The following is a 17,017-nucleotide window of genomic DNA, read 5'->3' as shown; positions in this document are numbered from 1 at the left end:
AGTCGATCCAGTCTCTCCTCATATTTCAGTCCTGCCATCCCGGGAATCAGTCTGGTGAACCTTCGCTGCACTCCCTCAATAGCAAGAATGTCCTTCCTCAGATTAGGAGACCAAAACTCAACACAATATTCCAGGTGAGGCCTCACGGCTAAAGGGCCTGTACAACTGTAGTAAGACCTCCCTGCTCCTATATTCAAATCCCCTAACTATGAAGGCCAAAATGCCATTTGCCTTCTTCACCGCCTGCTGTACCTGCATGCCAACTTTCAATGACTGGTTTACCATGAAACCCAGATCTCGTTGCCCCTCCCCTTTTCCTAATCTGCCACCATTTAGATAATATTCTGCTTTCATGTTTTTGCCACCAAAGTGGATAACCTCACATTTATCCACATTATACTGCATCTGCCATGCATTTGCCCACTCACCTAACCTGTCCAAGTCACCCTGCAGCCTCTTAGCATCCTCCTCACAGCTCACACCACCACCCAGCTCAGTGTCATCTGCAAACTTAGAGATATTATACTAAATTCCTTCATCTAAATCATTAATGTATGTTGTAAACAGCTGGGGTCCCAGCACTGAGCCCTGCAGCATCCCACTAGTCATTGCCTGCCATTTATCCCGGCTCTCTGTTTCCTGTCTGCCAACCAGTTCTCTATCCACGTCAATACATTACCCCCAATACCATGCAATTTCATATTGCACATCAATCTTTTGTGTGGGACTTGTCAAAAGCCATTTGAAAGTCCAAATACACCACATCCACTGGTTCTCCCTTGACCACTCTACTAGTTACACCCTCAAAAGATTCCAGAAGATTTGTCAAGCATGATTTCCCTTTCATAAAATCCATGCTGTCTTGGACTGATCCTGTCACTGCTTTCCAAATGCGCTGCTATTTCATCTTTAATAATTGATTCCAGCATTTTCCCCACTACTGATGTCAGGCTAATCGGTCTATAATTACCCGTTTTCTCTCTCCCTCCTTTTTTAAACAGTGGTGTTACATTAGCTACCCTCCAGTCCATAGGAACTGGTCCAGAGTCGATAGACTGTTGGAAAATGATCAACAATGCATCCACTATTTCTAGGGCCACTTCCTTAAATACTTTGAGATGCAGACTATCAGGCCCCGGGGATTTATCGGCCTTCAATCCCATCAATTTCCCTAACACAATTTCCTGACTAATAAGGATTTCCTTCAGTTCCTCCTTCTAGCAAGATCCTCGGTCCCCTAGTAATTCCAGAAGGTTATTTGTGTCTTACTTCGTGAGGACAGAACCAAAGTATTTGTTCAGTTGGTCTGCCATTTCTTTGTTCCCCATTATAAATTCACCTGTTTCTGACTGCAAAGGACCTACATTTGTCTTCAAATAATCTTTTTCTCTTCACATATCTATAGAAGATGTTGTAGTCAGTTTTTATGTTCCCAGCAAGCTTCCCCTCATACTCTATTTTCCCCCTCCTAATTAAACCCTTTGCTCTCCTCTGCTGAATTCGAAAATTCTCCCAGTCCTCAGGTTTGCTGCTTTTTCTGGCCAATTTATATGGCTCTTCCTGAATGAATTTAAATTCCTCAGCAGCCATCTCTGGTCATTAGTCCAGGCCGCTGGATTACTACTCCAGTAGCATAACCATTCTGCTACCGTACCCACAGAGAAGAAGGGTTTCTCTGAGCCTAAACAGTGGAGAGAATCAATTGCAATATTTACAGCTGCGAATTATTTTTTGCAGTGATTTTTTTGGGCATTCTAATTCATTCTGTGTCAGAAAACCAATGGAAATGACTTCTACACCACTGGATTGTCAAAATTAAATGCTTGCCCTGTCTCAGTGAGTTTACCAAGAGCGTAGTTGAGACACACAGACCAGGAAAGTTCCAAGCTCGATCCCAGGCTGTGCTGAGTTATCTCAGGGTAGATTTCCTGAGGCTCTACATCACTGTAGAGCCTCACAGACAGGATATAAAGGAGGGGTTACTCCCGGTAACAAGAACAATAAGTGACAAGAATTTTCTACCGAGATTATAAGATTAAAGAACAAACCCTGAGTCACTTACCACTGGGCTCCAGATTGTACGGGACTAAAACCTGGGGCCGGTTTTGATAAAACAAAGCACATCTCCAGTTCCCTCTGCCTCTGTCAGCTTTCTCAATAATCAGTCTCAATGATTTTTCTTCCCCATTCCGTCCATTCAATGTTTTCTCTCCAACAGTTTTGCCATCACTACTGATCCAAACAAGTCTCATTGATTCAGTGACATCAGAGACAGAGCAGGTCAGGGTAATGGTGTCTCCCTCAGTCACTGCGTCAGATGGTTCAGCTGTGACTGTGGAAACAGGAAAATCATTTAGATTTTAAACAAAGACTTTATCATTGAAAACAACAGCAACATTCTGTCTCCTACCTTTAACTGTGATTAGTTTAATGGTCACATATGTACTTGATTCCAGAGAACATGTGTAAACTCCTGCATCATCAAACAGTACAGGGACAATCCTCACACTGAAGTTCATGCCATTAAAATTTCCCACTGTGGGCACCAGTCGACTCTCAAAGTAGGTCTTGTTTACATCGATAGGCTGAGATTTCAATGCAGTTGCTATGTTTTTCTCCTGATTTTGTAGATTATGTGAAATCCAGGTCCATGCAGCAGCTTTGTAATTAGTAGAAACAGAATAGCAAATCAGGTCGAGTTCACTGTGATCTGTGCCTGACCGATAAAGTGTGTAACTTTTTTGATATAATTCTGCGATAGAGAGACAGAGAACAACGTGTTAGAATTTAACAGTTCCTAAGGTAGAGAAAAAAGCCAGAATAATTATTGGCCACAATTATATAAAGCTATTTTGTGTTTTGATTATCATAACTAGCCACGTCTCTAGTCAAGCTGTTCCAGTACAGCTACAACACTGGCAATTACCCGACAATGTGGTTAACTGCCCAGGTATGTCCTACAATCAAAAAGCGGACAATTCCAATCCAGCCAATTACCGCCTCATCAGTCTACTCTCAATCTTCAGCAAAGTGATGGAAGGTGTTGTCTACAGTGCTATCAAGCAGCCCAACCAATAACCTGCTCACGTTTTCATTCAGCTCCAGACCTTACAGTCTTGAATTCCAGAAGTGAGGTGAGAGTGACTGCCCTTGACATCAAGGCAGCATTTGGCTGAGTGTGGCATCAAGGAGTACCATTAAAATTGAAGTCAATGGGAATCAGGAGGAAAATTCTCCACTGGCTGGAGTCATACATAGCAAAAAGGAAGATGGTTGTGGTTGTTGGAGATCAATCATCTCAATACTATGCCATCGCTGCAGGAGTTCCTCAGGGTGGTGTCCTCGGCCCACCATCATCAGTTGCTTTATCATTGACCTTCCCTCCATCATAAGGTCAGAAGTGGAGATGTTCACTGATGATTGCAGTGTTCAGCTCTGTCCACAACTCCTCAGATAAGGAAGTAGTCCATGCCCACATGCAGCAAGACCTGGACAACATTCAGGCTTGGGCTGATAAGTGCTGTTATATATGTATGTAGACCTTACCAAATGTAAGTCTTGCCACCATGGGGCACACCTGTGGGAGACCTAAGAGTTACTTATGCTCCCGGGACAAGCAGGTATAAAAGGTGACTCACCTTGCTGCTTCCTCACTCTATAGAGTCTGAAATAAAGAGACCAAGTGCACAACAGTTTGAGCTTGCGATATAGTCCTGTGGATTTATTCTGAACATAACAATTTAGCGACGAGTAAAGGATCACAAATTTTCATGCGGTAATGGCTGCCATTGGTATTCTTGAGAGGTTTGTTGAGGATGATGATTGGGAAGCCTTCGTTGAGCGCCTCGACCAGTACTTTGTGGCCAATGAATTGGACAAGGCTGAGATGGCGGCCAAGCGCAGTGCGATTCTCTTCACCAAATGTGGGTCATCGGTATATGGCCTCCTAAAAGACTTGCTGGCACCAGTCAAAGTAACGGATAAATCTTACGCAGAGCTGTGTACGCTGGCTAAAGAACATCTCAAGCCAAAGGGGAGCATCCTGATGGCCAGGTACCGCTTTCACACACAACGTCGCTACGAGGGCCAGAACGTGGCGAGCTTTGTCGCCGACCTAAGACGCCTTGCGGGGCAGTGCGTCATTGCAGGATCCTTGGGGGAAATGTTGCGGGACTGTCTGGTGCTTGAAATTGGTCACATGGTCATCCTTCGCAAACTGCTGTCTGCCGAATCCCGAGATCTGAGCAAGGCCATCATAATAGCCCAAGCTTTCATATCCACGAACAATAACACGAAACAGATATCTTCGCAGAATCGAAGCTCACCGGTGAGCACCGTGCACAAAGTAATGTTTTCAGCATGCAGAACGGCACAGGGCAGGGCCCACCTGACTGCAGAGTCCAGATCTCGGCCTAGAGTGACTCAGAGTCCGCTGTGGGGCGTGAATGCGTATAAATTAGCACCATGTTGGCGCTGCGGGAACAGCCATAGAGCTCATCAATGTCAACTCAAGCCCTATGTGTTCAAGGGCTGTGCAACAATGGGGCACCTCCAGCGAATGTGCAAACGATCTCTGACTCACCACGTGACAGAGTCAGGAGAGGACGACCGATCCAGCGAGGATTCAAAAAGGAGTTAGATGAAGTCCTTACTACTAGGGGAATCAAGGGGTATGGTGAGAAAGCAGGAATGGGGTACTGAAGTTGCATGTTCAGCCATGAACTCATTGAATGGCGGTGCAGGCTAGAAGGGCCGAATGGCCTACTCCTGCACCTATTTTCTATGTTTCTATGTTTCTATGTTTCTATGGATCACAATGAACAAACAGAAGAGGCAACTGAACCTGAGAATGAAGAGGAAGTATATGGGAAACACACCTTCACCAACAAAAGCCCTCCAATAATGTTAAAAGTTGAACTTATCGACACTCCAGTCTCCATGGAACTAGACACGGGGGCGACACAAACAGCTATGACCCAGAAGGTTTTCGAGAGGCTGTGAAGCAACAAAGCCAAATGACCCGAGCTGATCCTGATTCAGGCAAAGCTGCGCACCTACACCAAGGAACTGATTACCAGTTATTGGTAGTGCAGACATAAGAGTATTCCATAAGGGAGCAGTGCATAAATTACTACAGTGGATTGTTTCAGGTGATGGGCCAATGCTGCTTGGCAGGAGGTGGATGGGGAAAATTCGATGGAACTGGGAAGACTTCTGCATACCCTCTCCAGCGAACGAGGTCTCCTTTTCCCAAAGGTCGAGCAAACCCCCTCTTCCAGCTGAATCAGGCATCAAAGTGAAGATTCATTTGCAGATCCCCGAGGCACAGGCCACTCATCACAACCACGAGGATGTAAAATTCAACCGAGCAGAGGTACGCGCACTACCCACCACCCGAAGCCAACGACCCCTTCGCAATGACGGAAAAGGCTCCAGGTCGACCATGCAGAGTGGGACTCCGGCCGAAACGATCCAAATGCGTCTGCCCAATGCCAGAGGCAAAGTACCTGGGGAGGAGGCATCACGGACATGGACCAGAGGGTGCATAGACCACTGGACGAGAAGGCGTCCAGATCACGGGATGAAGGTGTGTCCTGACCACAGGACAAAGGTGCATCCAGATCACGGGACAAGAGAACGTCCAGACCACGGGACGAGAGAGCATCTAGACCACGGGACGAGAGTGCATCCAGACCACGGGACAAGAGAGTGTCCAGACAACGGAAGGTCACAGCAATGGAAAGGAGGAATGTGTCGCCCAGCAAGAAAGACAACTGGGTTTGGGGCAAAGGTAAAGGGGCAGCCACGTGGAAGGCCAGGAGCCCACCATGCTCAAATAAATTGTGTGCACCATGTAACCCATGCAAGCGGTCTTTCGCGGCCAATGATGTACCAGTGCATGGGTATCCTGGTTCCTGCAACATCTACTTGGATAGCGATACTTCACGAAACGTTGTTAGGTACCCTTGTGCTCCTGATGACGTGTATCTCCAGAACCTCCTCATCCTGTTGTTTCTGTTCAATGCTATGTAAACTCTGGCGATTTCTATTTATTGCATTGAACAGCCATTTATTCTTCAGTTGGCATGCCTTCGCAAGATGCCCAGTTTTCTTGCAGAAGAAATACTCTGCCTTCACATATGGACAATTTTGAGCAAGGTGTTGTTCCAGACACCGATAGCATGACTTCAATGCGCTGTTTCCAGTTGCGGAGGCATTTGGGCCCAACTGCCTTTTACTTCTAGCTTGAAATCGATTTACCTCGGCTGTCTGAAGACTGGAAATGGCGTGAAATTCTCGGGTTGATTGGTCGGCCATATCCATCAACATAGCTGTCTGACAAGCTAAATCAAAAATCAAGTTAGTGGTTGTCAACAACTTTCTTCTGATTGCTTCATTTTTCATCCCACAAACGAAGCAGTCATGCAATGCTTGGTCATGAAAGTTTCTGAAATGAAAGTGAACGGATGGCATTTTTAAAGCTATAATGTACTCACTGATACTCTCATTAATGAATTGATCTCATATTCCAAAACATTAACTTTCAGCAATTTCCAGGGGCTCAGGATTGTTAGTGCTTAGAATCTCCGTCAGTGGCGAGTTCTTTGGCTTGTCAGGAACAAACACATTTTTCAGGGTTTTGTACACTTCAGGGCCTGATTAAGTCAGAAAAATAGCCCGCTTTCTTTCTAACACAACCTGGTTACAGTTTTTGTCATCGGGGACTTTGACGATACTATTCGTGGTGAAAAACATTTCAAGCCACTCAAATATGCTCCTGAACTTTTTCGGTCATGATGGAACTCACCCAAGCACCCTATTATTCCCATAGGCACGGCCTTCTGGATTCTGGCAATGTCAACAGTGTGCTTGAAATTTACCTTGGATTTTTAGCTGTGCTGCAAAACAAAGAACCTCTCAAACTCTCTTTGTTGGTTGGCTGGAACATCCACCAACAAAAATTTCAGCTAGCGAATCCAGAAATCCCATCCTACATCACTAATGTTATATCTTCCTTATGGCATCACAAACACACACATACACAAGATGGTTTGAGAGGAACTTGTCAGAAGACCTTGTCACATGATGCTTTTATTGTATTTACGTGAGTAGCTGCATTACCACAGTAGTCCACTAGTTGGATCAGTAGTCCACTAGGTTACCAATGATGTTCAACCAAAGTCACTCAGTATTGTCCCCAATGTGTGTGTATTGGGAGAGCACTGAGTCGATATTCAAGGCTGGTCTTTAATGCTGTGCCCTTGCAGTGAGTAAAGTGAACCATATTTACAAAAGAATTGTCTCTGTGTTTTGGTCACTGAATGTTGCTATCCATCTTCAAATTTTTGCTATTTATTGTAAGATCCATCAAAACCTGGTTGTTGATATTTGCCCACTGTATTGCAATGTTATATTTACACCAATGTTCTAAAGAGAAAATAAGGTAGTGAAAGCAAATGCTATCTCTGTGTTCCCTGTAACAGTGTTATTTCAGTAACTATTTAATATCTACTGTAAGGTAGTTCTGGACTTACCCTGATCCACATCAATAGTTTTGATGCTATTTTAATAACAGAGTATTTTTTCTACACTTCACACAAATACAAATTCTTACCTTCTGTTCCAAAGTGCCAGACTCAGCTTTTCCTCTCTTCCTCCCCAAAAGCCCCACTCCAAGCCTCTGTAATTTCCCTCTGCCCACCATCTCTCCTCTACATTCCTATCGTTTCCATCCTTCCCTCTCCCGTTCATGGCCATTGATTCCCTGCCCTTCCCTCTTCCCTTAGTCCTGCTCCCAGCTCAATGCTTATTTGAAGCCGAGAGTATGCAGCAGCTGGAATCACTTCCAACAGCAGCAGAACTGGGTTAGAAGTGGCATTGAGGGGAGAGAGGCCAGTTTTTTGTTCAATGCTGATATGTGCACCAGGCCTCCACATGCTGACTGTAAGCAGGAAGTGCTGATGGTTGACATGTATGACTCCACTTTATATGTAACAGTTTTATATTAGTAACTCTTTAATATCTACTGTGAGATAACTGCACTCACTGTGTGACACAGAAAAATGTGCTTTTCCTGTGAGAATAATGGATCCATTTTCCTGCACTTCACACACATGCAACTCCTGATCCTCTACTGCAACATGTCTGACTATCAGATAGACTGTGTTATTCAGTCGGATCTGATCAGTGTTCCTCCTGTTCTGCTGAGATGAGTCTCCCTGTTTCCATTGAAGACTGACTGTATCTGAGAGTTTGGAGATGGTACAGCTGAGTGTAACGTCACTGCCCACCACAACACTCTGTGGACTTGACTCAACTGTGAAAAACAGATCAATAAGATTTAGTGTAAGTAATGGCATGTACAATCCAATGATTAAGTTCTAACCGACCGTACAATGTGCCCATCACCAGCACTTGTATCTTGCTATATTAAAGAGTCAGGGCAGATTACACACAGTGCATTTTAATCAGTATAATATTACACCTGAAATTTCTCGGTCCTGCTCCACCAATGTAAGTGAGGCAGAATGGGGTCGGTGAACTTTACTCCTCACCCTGCTCGAGTATCTGGGGTCAGGTCAAGGTTACACAGTTTGTATGGTATTTGGGAATGGCGATACCACAATGGATAGATGATGGAATCTCACCAGAGGAGGGTGTGATGGAAATATTATCAGACATGGAGAAGGCTCCAGTCCTACTCTGTTCTCAATGTGCCTAGCACACAAAACCCACATCAAAAGTCATTATAGTCCCTGATGTTATGTAAATAAGTATGCTCCCAGAATGCAATTGAGCAGGGCTCCAATTATTGAGTGTCGATGAGCAATGGAACTTCAGGAGACACTTGTTCTAAAAATGCCCACCCTGATGTTCAGTCCCACCTACAACACAAAAAGTAAAAATCACATCTTCAACAGGGATTTTATTTCCAATGCCAGGCCTGAAAAATGGTGGCACCCATTAGCCGCTGGCATCCAACACTCTGGTGCCTGAACCATGTGGCATTCCCCGTGTACCACACACTATGTACCATGAGTGCCACTAAAAGATGTAAATGAGTTGACTTTCGATTATGGTCAACTCATTCTGGAGCAGTTTGAGCCAACACCTCAGGAGCAATTTTCTTTTCTCTTGTCTCTTGAATAGAGAAGGCTGAGGGGTGACCTGATAGAGGTCTTTAAAATTATGAAGGGTGTTGATAGAGTAGATGCAGAGAGAATGTTTCCACTTGTGGGGAAGAGCAAAACTAGAGGCCATCAATATAAGATAGTCACCAAGCAATCCAATAGAGAATTTTTTATCGAGAGAGTAGTGAGAATGTGGAACTCACTACCACAGGGAGCGGTTAAAGCGAATAATGTAGATGCATTAAGGGGAGTTCAGATCAGCAAAGGAGGGAGAAGCGAATAGAGGGTTTTGCTGATAGATTTAGATGAGGAAATCCGGAAGGAGGCTCAAGTGGAGTATAATTGCCGGCATGCCTGGTCAGGCCGAATGGCCTGTTCCTGTTCTGTATATCCGATGTTATCCTATGTAATGCTCCAAGGCTAGATCAGTCAGGCCATTATGACCTTTCAGGATTGGATGATATTTTGTATCAAGTTCATTTGACAGTGACCTTAGCCTGATTTAGATGTTAAACACATCAACCAACCAGGCTATGCAACTGTTTAGCAACACATTTTGTTGGCAGAATTTATACTAAAGATTTTTAATATCATTGAATTGACACAATGTGGTAAAAATTGACTTCCCTGAAATGAGGATGCCGTCGATATTCGACACTTTGTAGTTTTATTGGGCTCAGGGTGGAAGTCGTGACGGCTGAGAGACGCAAGTGCCCTTACAGCGGGTCCGACGCCCTAACCAATCATCAGCGCCATGTTGATGATGTCAGCGCGTCACTGATGACGTCAGCGCCACATGGATGTGCCGTGTCGCGCTATCGCGTCACAATATCTCTCCCCTTGAGTTAAAGGGGATGGCCGCTACGAGCTCTGCATTCTTTTAAGTCCACTGGGCCACCAGGGAGGGTTTTGGCTGGGCCAGCGGCCTGACATCCAAGAGAGGGTGCAAGGCGGCCTGTTGGCGGCTCAGCTGAACCCGGGGCATAATTGTCGGGCCGACCTGGCAGTCGGCGACAAAAATATACAACATAGCGGCCATGGCAGTGCGCCCACCCTTTAAACGCGCCCGTGCTGTAAAGCCACAGAGAGTGCACCGAAACAACAAGCTATCGGGGGCACCGATCGGCAGAAGGGCTACTCCAATGAGGCAATACTGGGAAAGGGGCCATTTCCTGAGAGACAATTTGACGAGGGGGTCCCCGTTGGTCGGTAAGGTGTCTGCGCGTGCACGCCGCAGCAAGAAAATGGACGGAGCGATCCCGGACACTGCTCCAAAACTCATGAAGTGCAATTTACAAAATGGCAGCCATTCTATGGAGAGTCGTGGACATCCCACGCGGCCCCTGGCCAACGCTTTCAGGCGGCCAGACGCTTTATCAGGAAGGGCAATTTTGGCCCCAATGTATCTACTTTGCTCTATCGTGTTTCTCCCTGCTCCCTTGAAGGCATCGGGGCCGAAATTGCCCCTTTCTATAAGAACCAAGAGCCGGCCACGGGTCGGTAAGCACTCACCGCTCGGTCAGCGCGGAGGGGCCACCATTTTGAAAATTGCCCCCGTGAATTTTCCTGGCGGAGGACAACTCTGCTCAGCTCGTGTTGCTGCCCTGTTGACCCCTTACCGAGCGGCGGCGATCCCGTTTCTGTCCCACGGGAGTGGATCGGCCGCCGCTCGATGTCACCGATGGCTTTCCCCGGCGGAAAGCTTCTTGTGGCTGGGAGGCGCGTCCGCCCTTAAAGTGGAAGGTGCACTGGCGCAGCCGTCATTTTATTTTAATTGTCAGCCGACAGCCAGATCAGCCCGACAATGGTGGCCACGAGTTTGACCGGGCCGTCAACAGGCAGCCCGGTCCCTCCTCTTTGATACCTGGACTGTGGCCCGGCCGAAACTCTTCCTGGTGGCCTAGTGTTTGCCACTAAAGTGGCTGCAGAGTTCACAGTGGCCCTCCGCTTTAACTGAAGGGGAGGGACGTTGTGACAAGTCAATGCAAGATGGTATGTCTGCATCACGCTGACATCATCAGTGCGGCGCTGATGACTCGGAGCACGGCAGTTCTGACCCGCCTGCACTTCTGCCCCGCTGACGATGTCTACTTCGACCCGCCCACACTTCTGCCTCGCTTAAGACACCACATCCGCCCCGCTCCAAGCAAAAAACAAAGAGCGGAATTTCCCCGGATTGTCCGCCCCATGAATTGGTGTGGATGGAACATTAAAGATCAGTCGGTGCGCTCCGTTTCGGGCGGAGGCCAATTTCAGCCCCATTAACTCTTTGGCAGAGTAAAGGTTCCACAGACACTTGACTTCCTCTGGGACCTCTAGCAAGTGACACATCTAACAGTTTCAACGGAGCAGTGATACTGGCCAAACGTATACCTGCCCCACAGTGCTGAGGCCTATTACTACAAGTGGGAGTCCGGGACCCAGCGTCAGCGAGAGGTGCGTGGAGAGGCGTCAGGACTTCGTTGGTGAGGCCTATAAAAGGCACAGCAGGGAGTCCGGGGCCCAATGTCAGCGAGAGATGCGTGGAGAAGTGTCTGGACTTCGTTGGTGAGGCCTATAAAAGGCGTACTTGTGCAGCTACAGGGAGAAGGCAAAAAAGAAGTAGAAAGAAACAGAAAGGTGACGTCACAGCCAAGGGGGTAAGTGATTGGCTGGCGATTGGTGAGCAGCTTTTCTTTTTTCTCTTCTATAAGAGTGAGTAAACTTTAGCATTGTTGTTGCCTATCTAAGGGTTAAGTCCTGGCAGGACAGCTCGGTCACGTGTTATGCTCCTCCTGTGCCATGTGGGAACTCAGGGACGACTCCAGTGTCCCTGACGACAACGTGTGCGGGAAGTGTATCCGCCTCCAGCTCCTGACGGACCGTGTTGCGGAGTTGGAGCTGAGGGTGGATTCACTCTGGAGCATCCACGATGCTGAGAATGACGTGAGTAGCATGTGTAGCGAGTTGGTCGTACCGCAGGTGAAGGGTCTACAGCCAGATAGGGAATGGAAGACCAGCAGGAAGAGTAGTGCAAGGAAGGTAGTGCAGGGGTCCCCTGTGGTCATCCCCTGCAAAACAGATACACTGCTTTGAGTACTGTTGAGGGGGATGACTCATCAGGGGAGGGCAGCAGCAGCCAAGTTCATGGCACCGTGACTGGCTCTGTTGCACAGGAGGGCAGGAAAAAGAGTGGGAGAGCGATAATGATAGGGGATTCAATTGTAAGGGGAATAGATAGGCGTTTCTGCGGCCGCAACCGAGACTCCAGGATGGTATGTTGCCTCCCTGGTGCAAGGGTCAAGGATGTCTCGGAGCGGGTGCAGGACATTCTAAAAAGGGAGGGAGAACAGCCAGTTGTCGTGGTGCACATTGGTACCAACGGCATAGGTAAAAAAATGGAATGAGGTCCTACAAAACGAATTTAAGGAGCTAGGAGCTAAATTAAAAAGTAGGACCTCAAAAGTAACAATCTCGGGATTGCTACCAGTGCCACGTGCTAGTCAGAGTAGGAATCGCAGGATAGCGCAGATGAATACGTGGCGTCAGCAGTGGTGCAGCAGGGAGGTATTCAAATTCCTGGGGCATTGGAACCGGTTCTGGGGGAGGTGGGACCAGTACAAACCGGATGGTCTGCACCTGGGCAGGACCGGAACCAATGTCCTAGGGGGAGTGTTTTCTAGTGCTGTTGGGGAGGAGTTAAACTAATATGGCAGGGGGATGGGAACCAATGCAGGGAGACAGAGGGAAACAAAAAGGAGACAAAAGCAAAAGACAGAAAGGAGATGAGTAAAAGTGGAGGGCAGAGAAACCCAAGGCAAAGAACAAAAAGGGCCACTGTACAGCAAAATTCTAAAAGGACAAAGGGTGTTAAAAAAACAAGCCTGAAGGCTCTGTGTCTCAATGCAAGGAGTATCCGTAATAAGGTGGATGAATTAACTGTGCAAATAGATGTTAACAAATATGATGTGATTGGGATTACGGAGACGTGGCTCCAGGATGATTAGGGCTGGGAACTCAACATCCAGGGGTACTCAACATTCAGGAAGGATAGAATAAAAGGAAAAGGAGTGGGGTAGCATTGCTGGTTAAAGAGGAGATTAATGCAATAGTTAGGAAGAACATTAGCTTGGATGATGTGGAATCTATATGGGAAGAGCTGCAGAACACCAAAGGGCAAAAAACGTTAGTGGGAGTTGTGTACAGACCTCCAAACATTAGTCGTGATATTGGGGAGGGCATCAAACAGGAAATTAGGGGTGCATGCAATAAGGGTGCAGCAGTTATAATGGGTGACTTTAATATGCACATAGATTGGGCTAACCAAACTGGAAGCAATACGGTGGAGGAGGATTTACTGGAGTGCATAAGGGATGGTTTTCTAGACCAATATGTCGAGGAACCAACGAGGGGGGAGGCCATCTTAGACTGGGTATTGTGTAATGAGAGAGGTTTAATTAGCAATCTTGTTGTGCGAGGCCCCTTGGGGAAGAGTGACCATAATATGGTGGAATTCTGCATTAGGATGGAGAATGAAACAGTTAATTCAGAGACCATGGTCCAGAACTTAAAGAAGGCTAACTTTGAAGGTATGAGGCGTCAATTGGCTAGGATAGATTGGCGAATGATACTTAAGGGGTTGAGTGTGGATGGGCAATGGCAGACATTTAGAGACTGCATGGATGAACTACAACAATTGTACATTCCTGTCTGGCGTAAAAATAAAAAAGGGAAGGTGGCTCAACCGTGGCTATCAAGGGAAATCAGGGATAGTATTAAAGCCAAGGAAGTGGCATACAAATTGGCCAGAAATAGCAGCGAACCCGGAGACTGGGAGAAATTTAGAACTCAGCAGAGGAGGACAAAGGGTTTGATTAGGGCAGGGAAAATAGAGTACGAGAAGAAGCTTGCAAGGAACATTAAGACGGATTGCAAAATTTTCTCGAGATATGTAAAGAGAAAAAGGTTAGTAAAGACAAACGTAGGTCCCCTGCAGTCAGAATCAGGGGAAGTCATAACGGGGAACAAAGAAATGGCAGACCAATTGAACAAGTACTTTGGTTCGGTATTCACTAAGGAGGACACTAACAACCTTCCGGATATAAAAGGGGTCAGAGGGTCTAGTCTGGAGGAGGAACTGAGGGAAATCCGTATTAGTCGGGAAATTGTGTTGGGGAAATTGATGGGATTGAAGGCCGATAAATCTCCAGGGCCTGATGGACTGCATCCCAGAGTACTTAAGGAGGTGGCCTTGGAAATAGCGGATGCATTGACAGTCATTTTCCAACATTCCATTGACTCTGGATCAGTTCCTATCGAGTGGAGGATAGCCAATGTAACCCCACTTTTTAAAAAAGGAGGGAGAGAGAAAACAGGGAATTATAGACCGGTCAGCCTGACATCAGTAGTGGGTAAAAAGATGGAATCAATTATTAAGGATGTCATAGCAGCGCATTTGGAAAGAGCTGACATGATAGGTCCAAGTCAGCATGGATTTGTGAAAGGGAAATCATGCTTGACAAATCTTCTGGAATTTTTTGAGGATGTTTCCAGTAGAGTGGACAAGGGAGAACCAGTTGATATGGTATATTTGGACTTTCAGAAGGCTTTCGACAAGGTCCCACACAAGAGATTAATGTGCAAAGTTAACGCACATGGGATTGGGGGTAGTGTGCTGACATGGATTGAGAACTGGTTGTCAGACAGGAAGCAAAGAGTAGGAGTAAATGGGTACTTTTCAGAATGGCAGGTGGTGACTAGTGGGGTACCGCAAGGTTCTGTGCTGGGGCCCAGCTGTTTACATTGTACATTAATGATTTGGACGAGGGGATTAAATGTAGTATCTCCAAATTTGTGGATGACACTAAGTTGGGTGGCAGTGTGAGCTGTGAGGAGGATGCTGTGAGGCTGCAGAGCGACTTGGATAGGTGAGGTGAGTGGGCAAATGCATGGCAGATGAAGTATAATGTGGATAAATGTGAGGTTATCCACTTTGGTGGTCAAAACAGAGAGACAGACTATTATCTGAATGGTGACAGATTAGGAAAAGGGGAGGTGCAACGAGACCTGGGTGTCATGGTGCATCAGTCATTGAAGGTTGGCATGCAGGTACAACAGGCGGTGAAGAAAGCAAATGGTATGTTGGCCTTCATAGTGAGGGGATTTGAGTGCAGGGACAGGGAGGTGTTGCTACAGTTGTACAGGGCCTTGGTGAGGCCACACCTGGAGTATTGTGTACAGTTTTGGTCTCCTAACCTGAGGAAGGACATTCTTACTATTGAGGGAGTGCAGCGAAGGTTCACCAGACTGATTCCCGGGATGGCGTGACTGACGTATCAAGAAAGGCTGGATCAACTGGGCTTGTATTCACTGGAGTTCAGAAGAATGAGAGGGGACCTCATAGAAACGTTTAAAATTCTGACGGGTTTAGACAGGTTAGATGCAGGAAGAATGTTCCCAATGTTGGGGAAGTCTAGAACCAGGGGTCACAGTCTAAGGATAAGGGGTAAGCCATTTAGGACCGAGATGAGGAGAACCTTCTTCACCCAGAGAGTGGTGAACCTGTGGAATTCTCTACCACAGAAAGTTGTTGAGGCCAATTCACTAAATATATTCAAAAAGGAGTTCGATGTAGTCCTTACTACTCGAGGGATCAAGGGGTATGGCGAGAAAGCAGGAATGGGGTACTGAAGTTGCATGTTCAGCCATGAACTCATTGAATGGCGGTGCAGGCTAGAAGGGCCGAATGGCCTACTCCTGCACCTATTTTCTATGTTTCTATGTTTCTAAGTGATCTTTTGGTGTGGTAACACAATTCAGTACATCTCACAGAGAGTGCGCCAGTGTACAGACCATAATACTCCCTTTCGGGTAGATTCCTCGATTTGCTATTTGTGGTGAAATGGTCAAAACATTTTTACTCATGTTGACCATTTCAGGAGAAATAATGAACAAAATCTTTCCCCTGGTTGGTTTAATGAGAGCTGCTCTCTGCACTGGGTGATATAAATCTCACGTGGTCCTGGCACTCTCTCATCATTACATATGAAATTATTTACGAAGATTCATGTTATTGAACTTTTTCCAGACTTTGTCCGACTCACTTTTGACCCCAAATACTTCGTACAGTTTCAGGGTTTTATTACTCAGCTGTGTTTGAGTCAAGGTGAACAATCCCGCAAGTTTAAAGGAGGGATTTCTAATTTCCAGGTCAATGTTATCACCATCCTGCACTGTTTTATTATACGTGTCCTTGTCTCCAGTCCAACAGTTCCAAAATCCGACCCATTGGCCTGAACTCTCTTTCTGAAAAGTAACCAGCCGCTGGATTGCTTGCCCTGAGTGTGGTTTCCATTCCCAGACAACAGGGCCATTCCCAGGATTGTCTGGTCCTTTTAATGGAATGTTATCTCCCTCATCCGAAAAATAAATATGAGTTGTGTTTCCTGCTGGAAAGAGAAACAATGTCAGCATTATAATATCAAATCACATCTCCTTAATTCAATGTTAGTGATTATTTATATTTTTGTTCATTTATTTACAGTTATATTTTGAAATTCAACTGATCATGTTTCCTTCACTGCAGTCACTATTACAGAGAAAAACAGAACAATTCCATTATATATTTAGTGTATCTATTACGAGAGTTATCAGAACACACATCATTACTACAAACGATAATCATATAAAAAGCGAGGGCATGGTTCATACCAGGTTACAGGGAATAAAGGTGTCAAATATTCCTTTCAAAAAATCTATTCATTGGATGTGAGCATCGCTGGCAAAGCCAGCATTTACTGCCCATTCCTAATTGCCTTTGAGAAGGTGGTGGTGAGCCGCCTTCTTGAACCGCTTTAGTCATGAGGTGAATGTACTCCCACAGTGCTATTCGGGAGAGGGTTCCAGGG

At 46.1% G+C, this 17,017-nt stretch overlaps 1 protein-coding gene across 3 annotated transcripts in view; it reads right to left on the bottom strand.

Moving 5' to 3' along the window:
• Positions 1-17,017, bottom strand: part of LOC139262848 (vascular cell adhesion protein 1-like) — an 82,528-nt gene that overhangs the window by 35,478 nt on the left and 30,033 nt on the right. The window contains exons 3-6 of one of the 3 annotated variants that reach the window (XM_070878041.1): positions 16,214-16,558; positions 8,048-8,317; positions 2,411-2,752; positions 2,063-2,332 (exon numbers count right to left, since the gene is read on the bottom strand). In XM_070878041.1, the coding sequence (XP_070734142.1) occupies positions 2,063-2,332; positions 2,411-2,752; positions 8,048-8,317; positions 16,214-16,558 (1,227 nt within the window). The remainder of the gene's footprint in view (positions 1-2,062; positions 2,333-2,410; positions 2,753-8,047; positions 8,318-16,213; positions 16,559-17,017) is intronic. The other 2 variants (XM_070878042.1, XM_070878043.1) reach the window with 2 other exon arrangements.

This window comes from Pristiophorus japonicus, chromosome 4, assembly GCF_044704955.1.
Source record: "Pristiophorus japonicus isolate sPriJap1 chromosome 4, sPriJap1.hap1, whole genome shotgun sequence".
NCBI lineage: Eukaryota > Metazoa > Chordata > Chondrichthyes > Pristiophoridae > Pristiophorus > Pristiophorus japonicus.
Note: the sequence above shows the minus strand (reverse complement) of the source record. Positions and strands in the feature narration are given on the sequence as shown.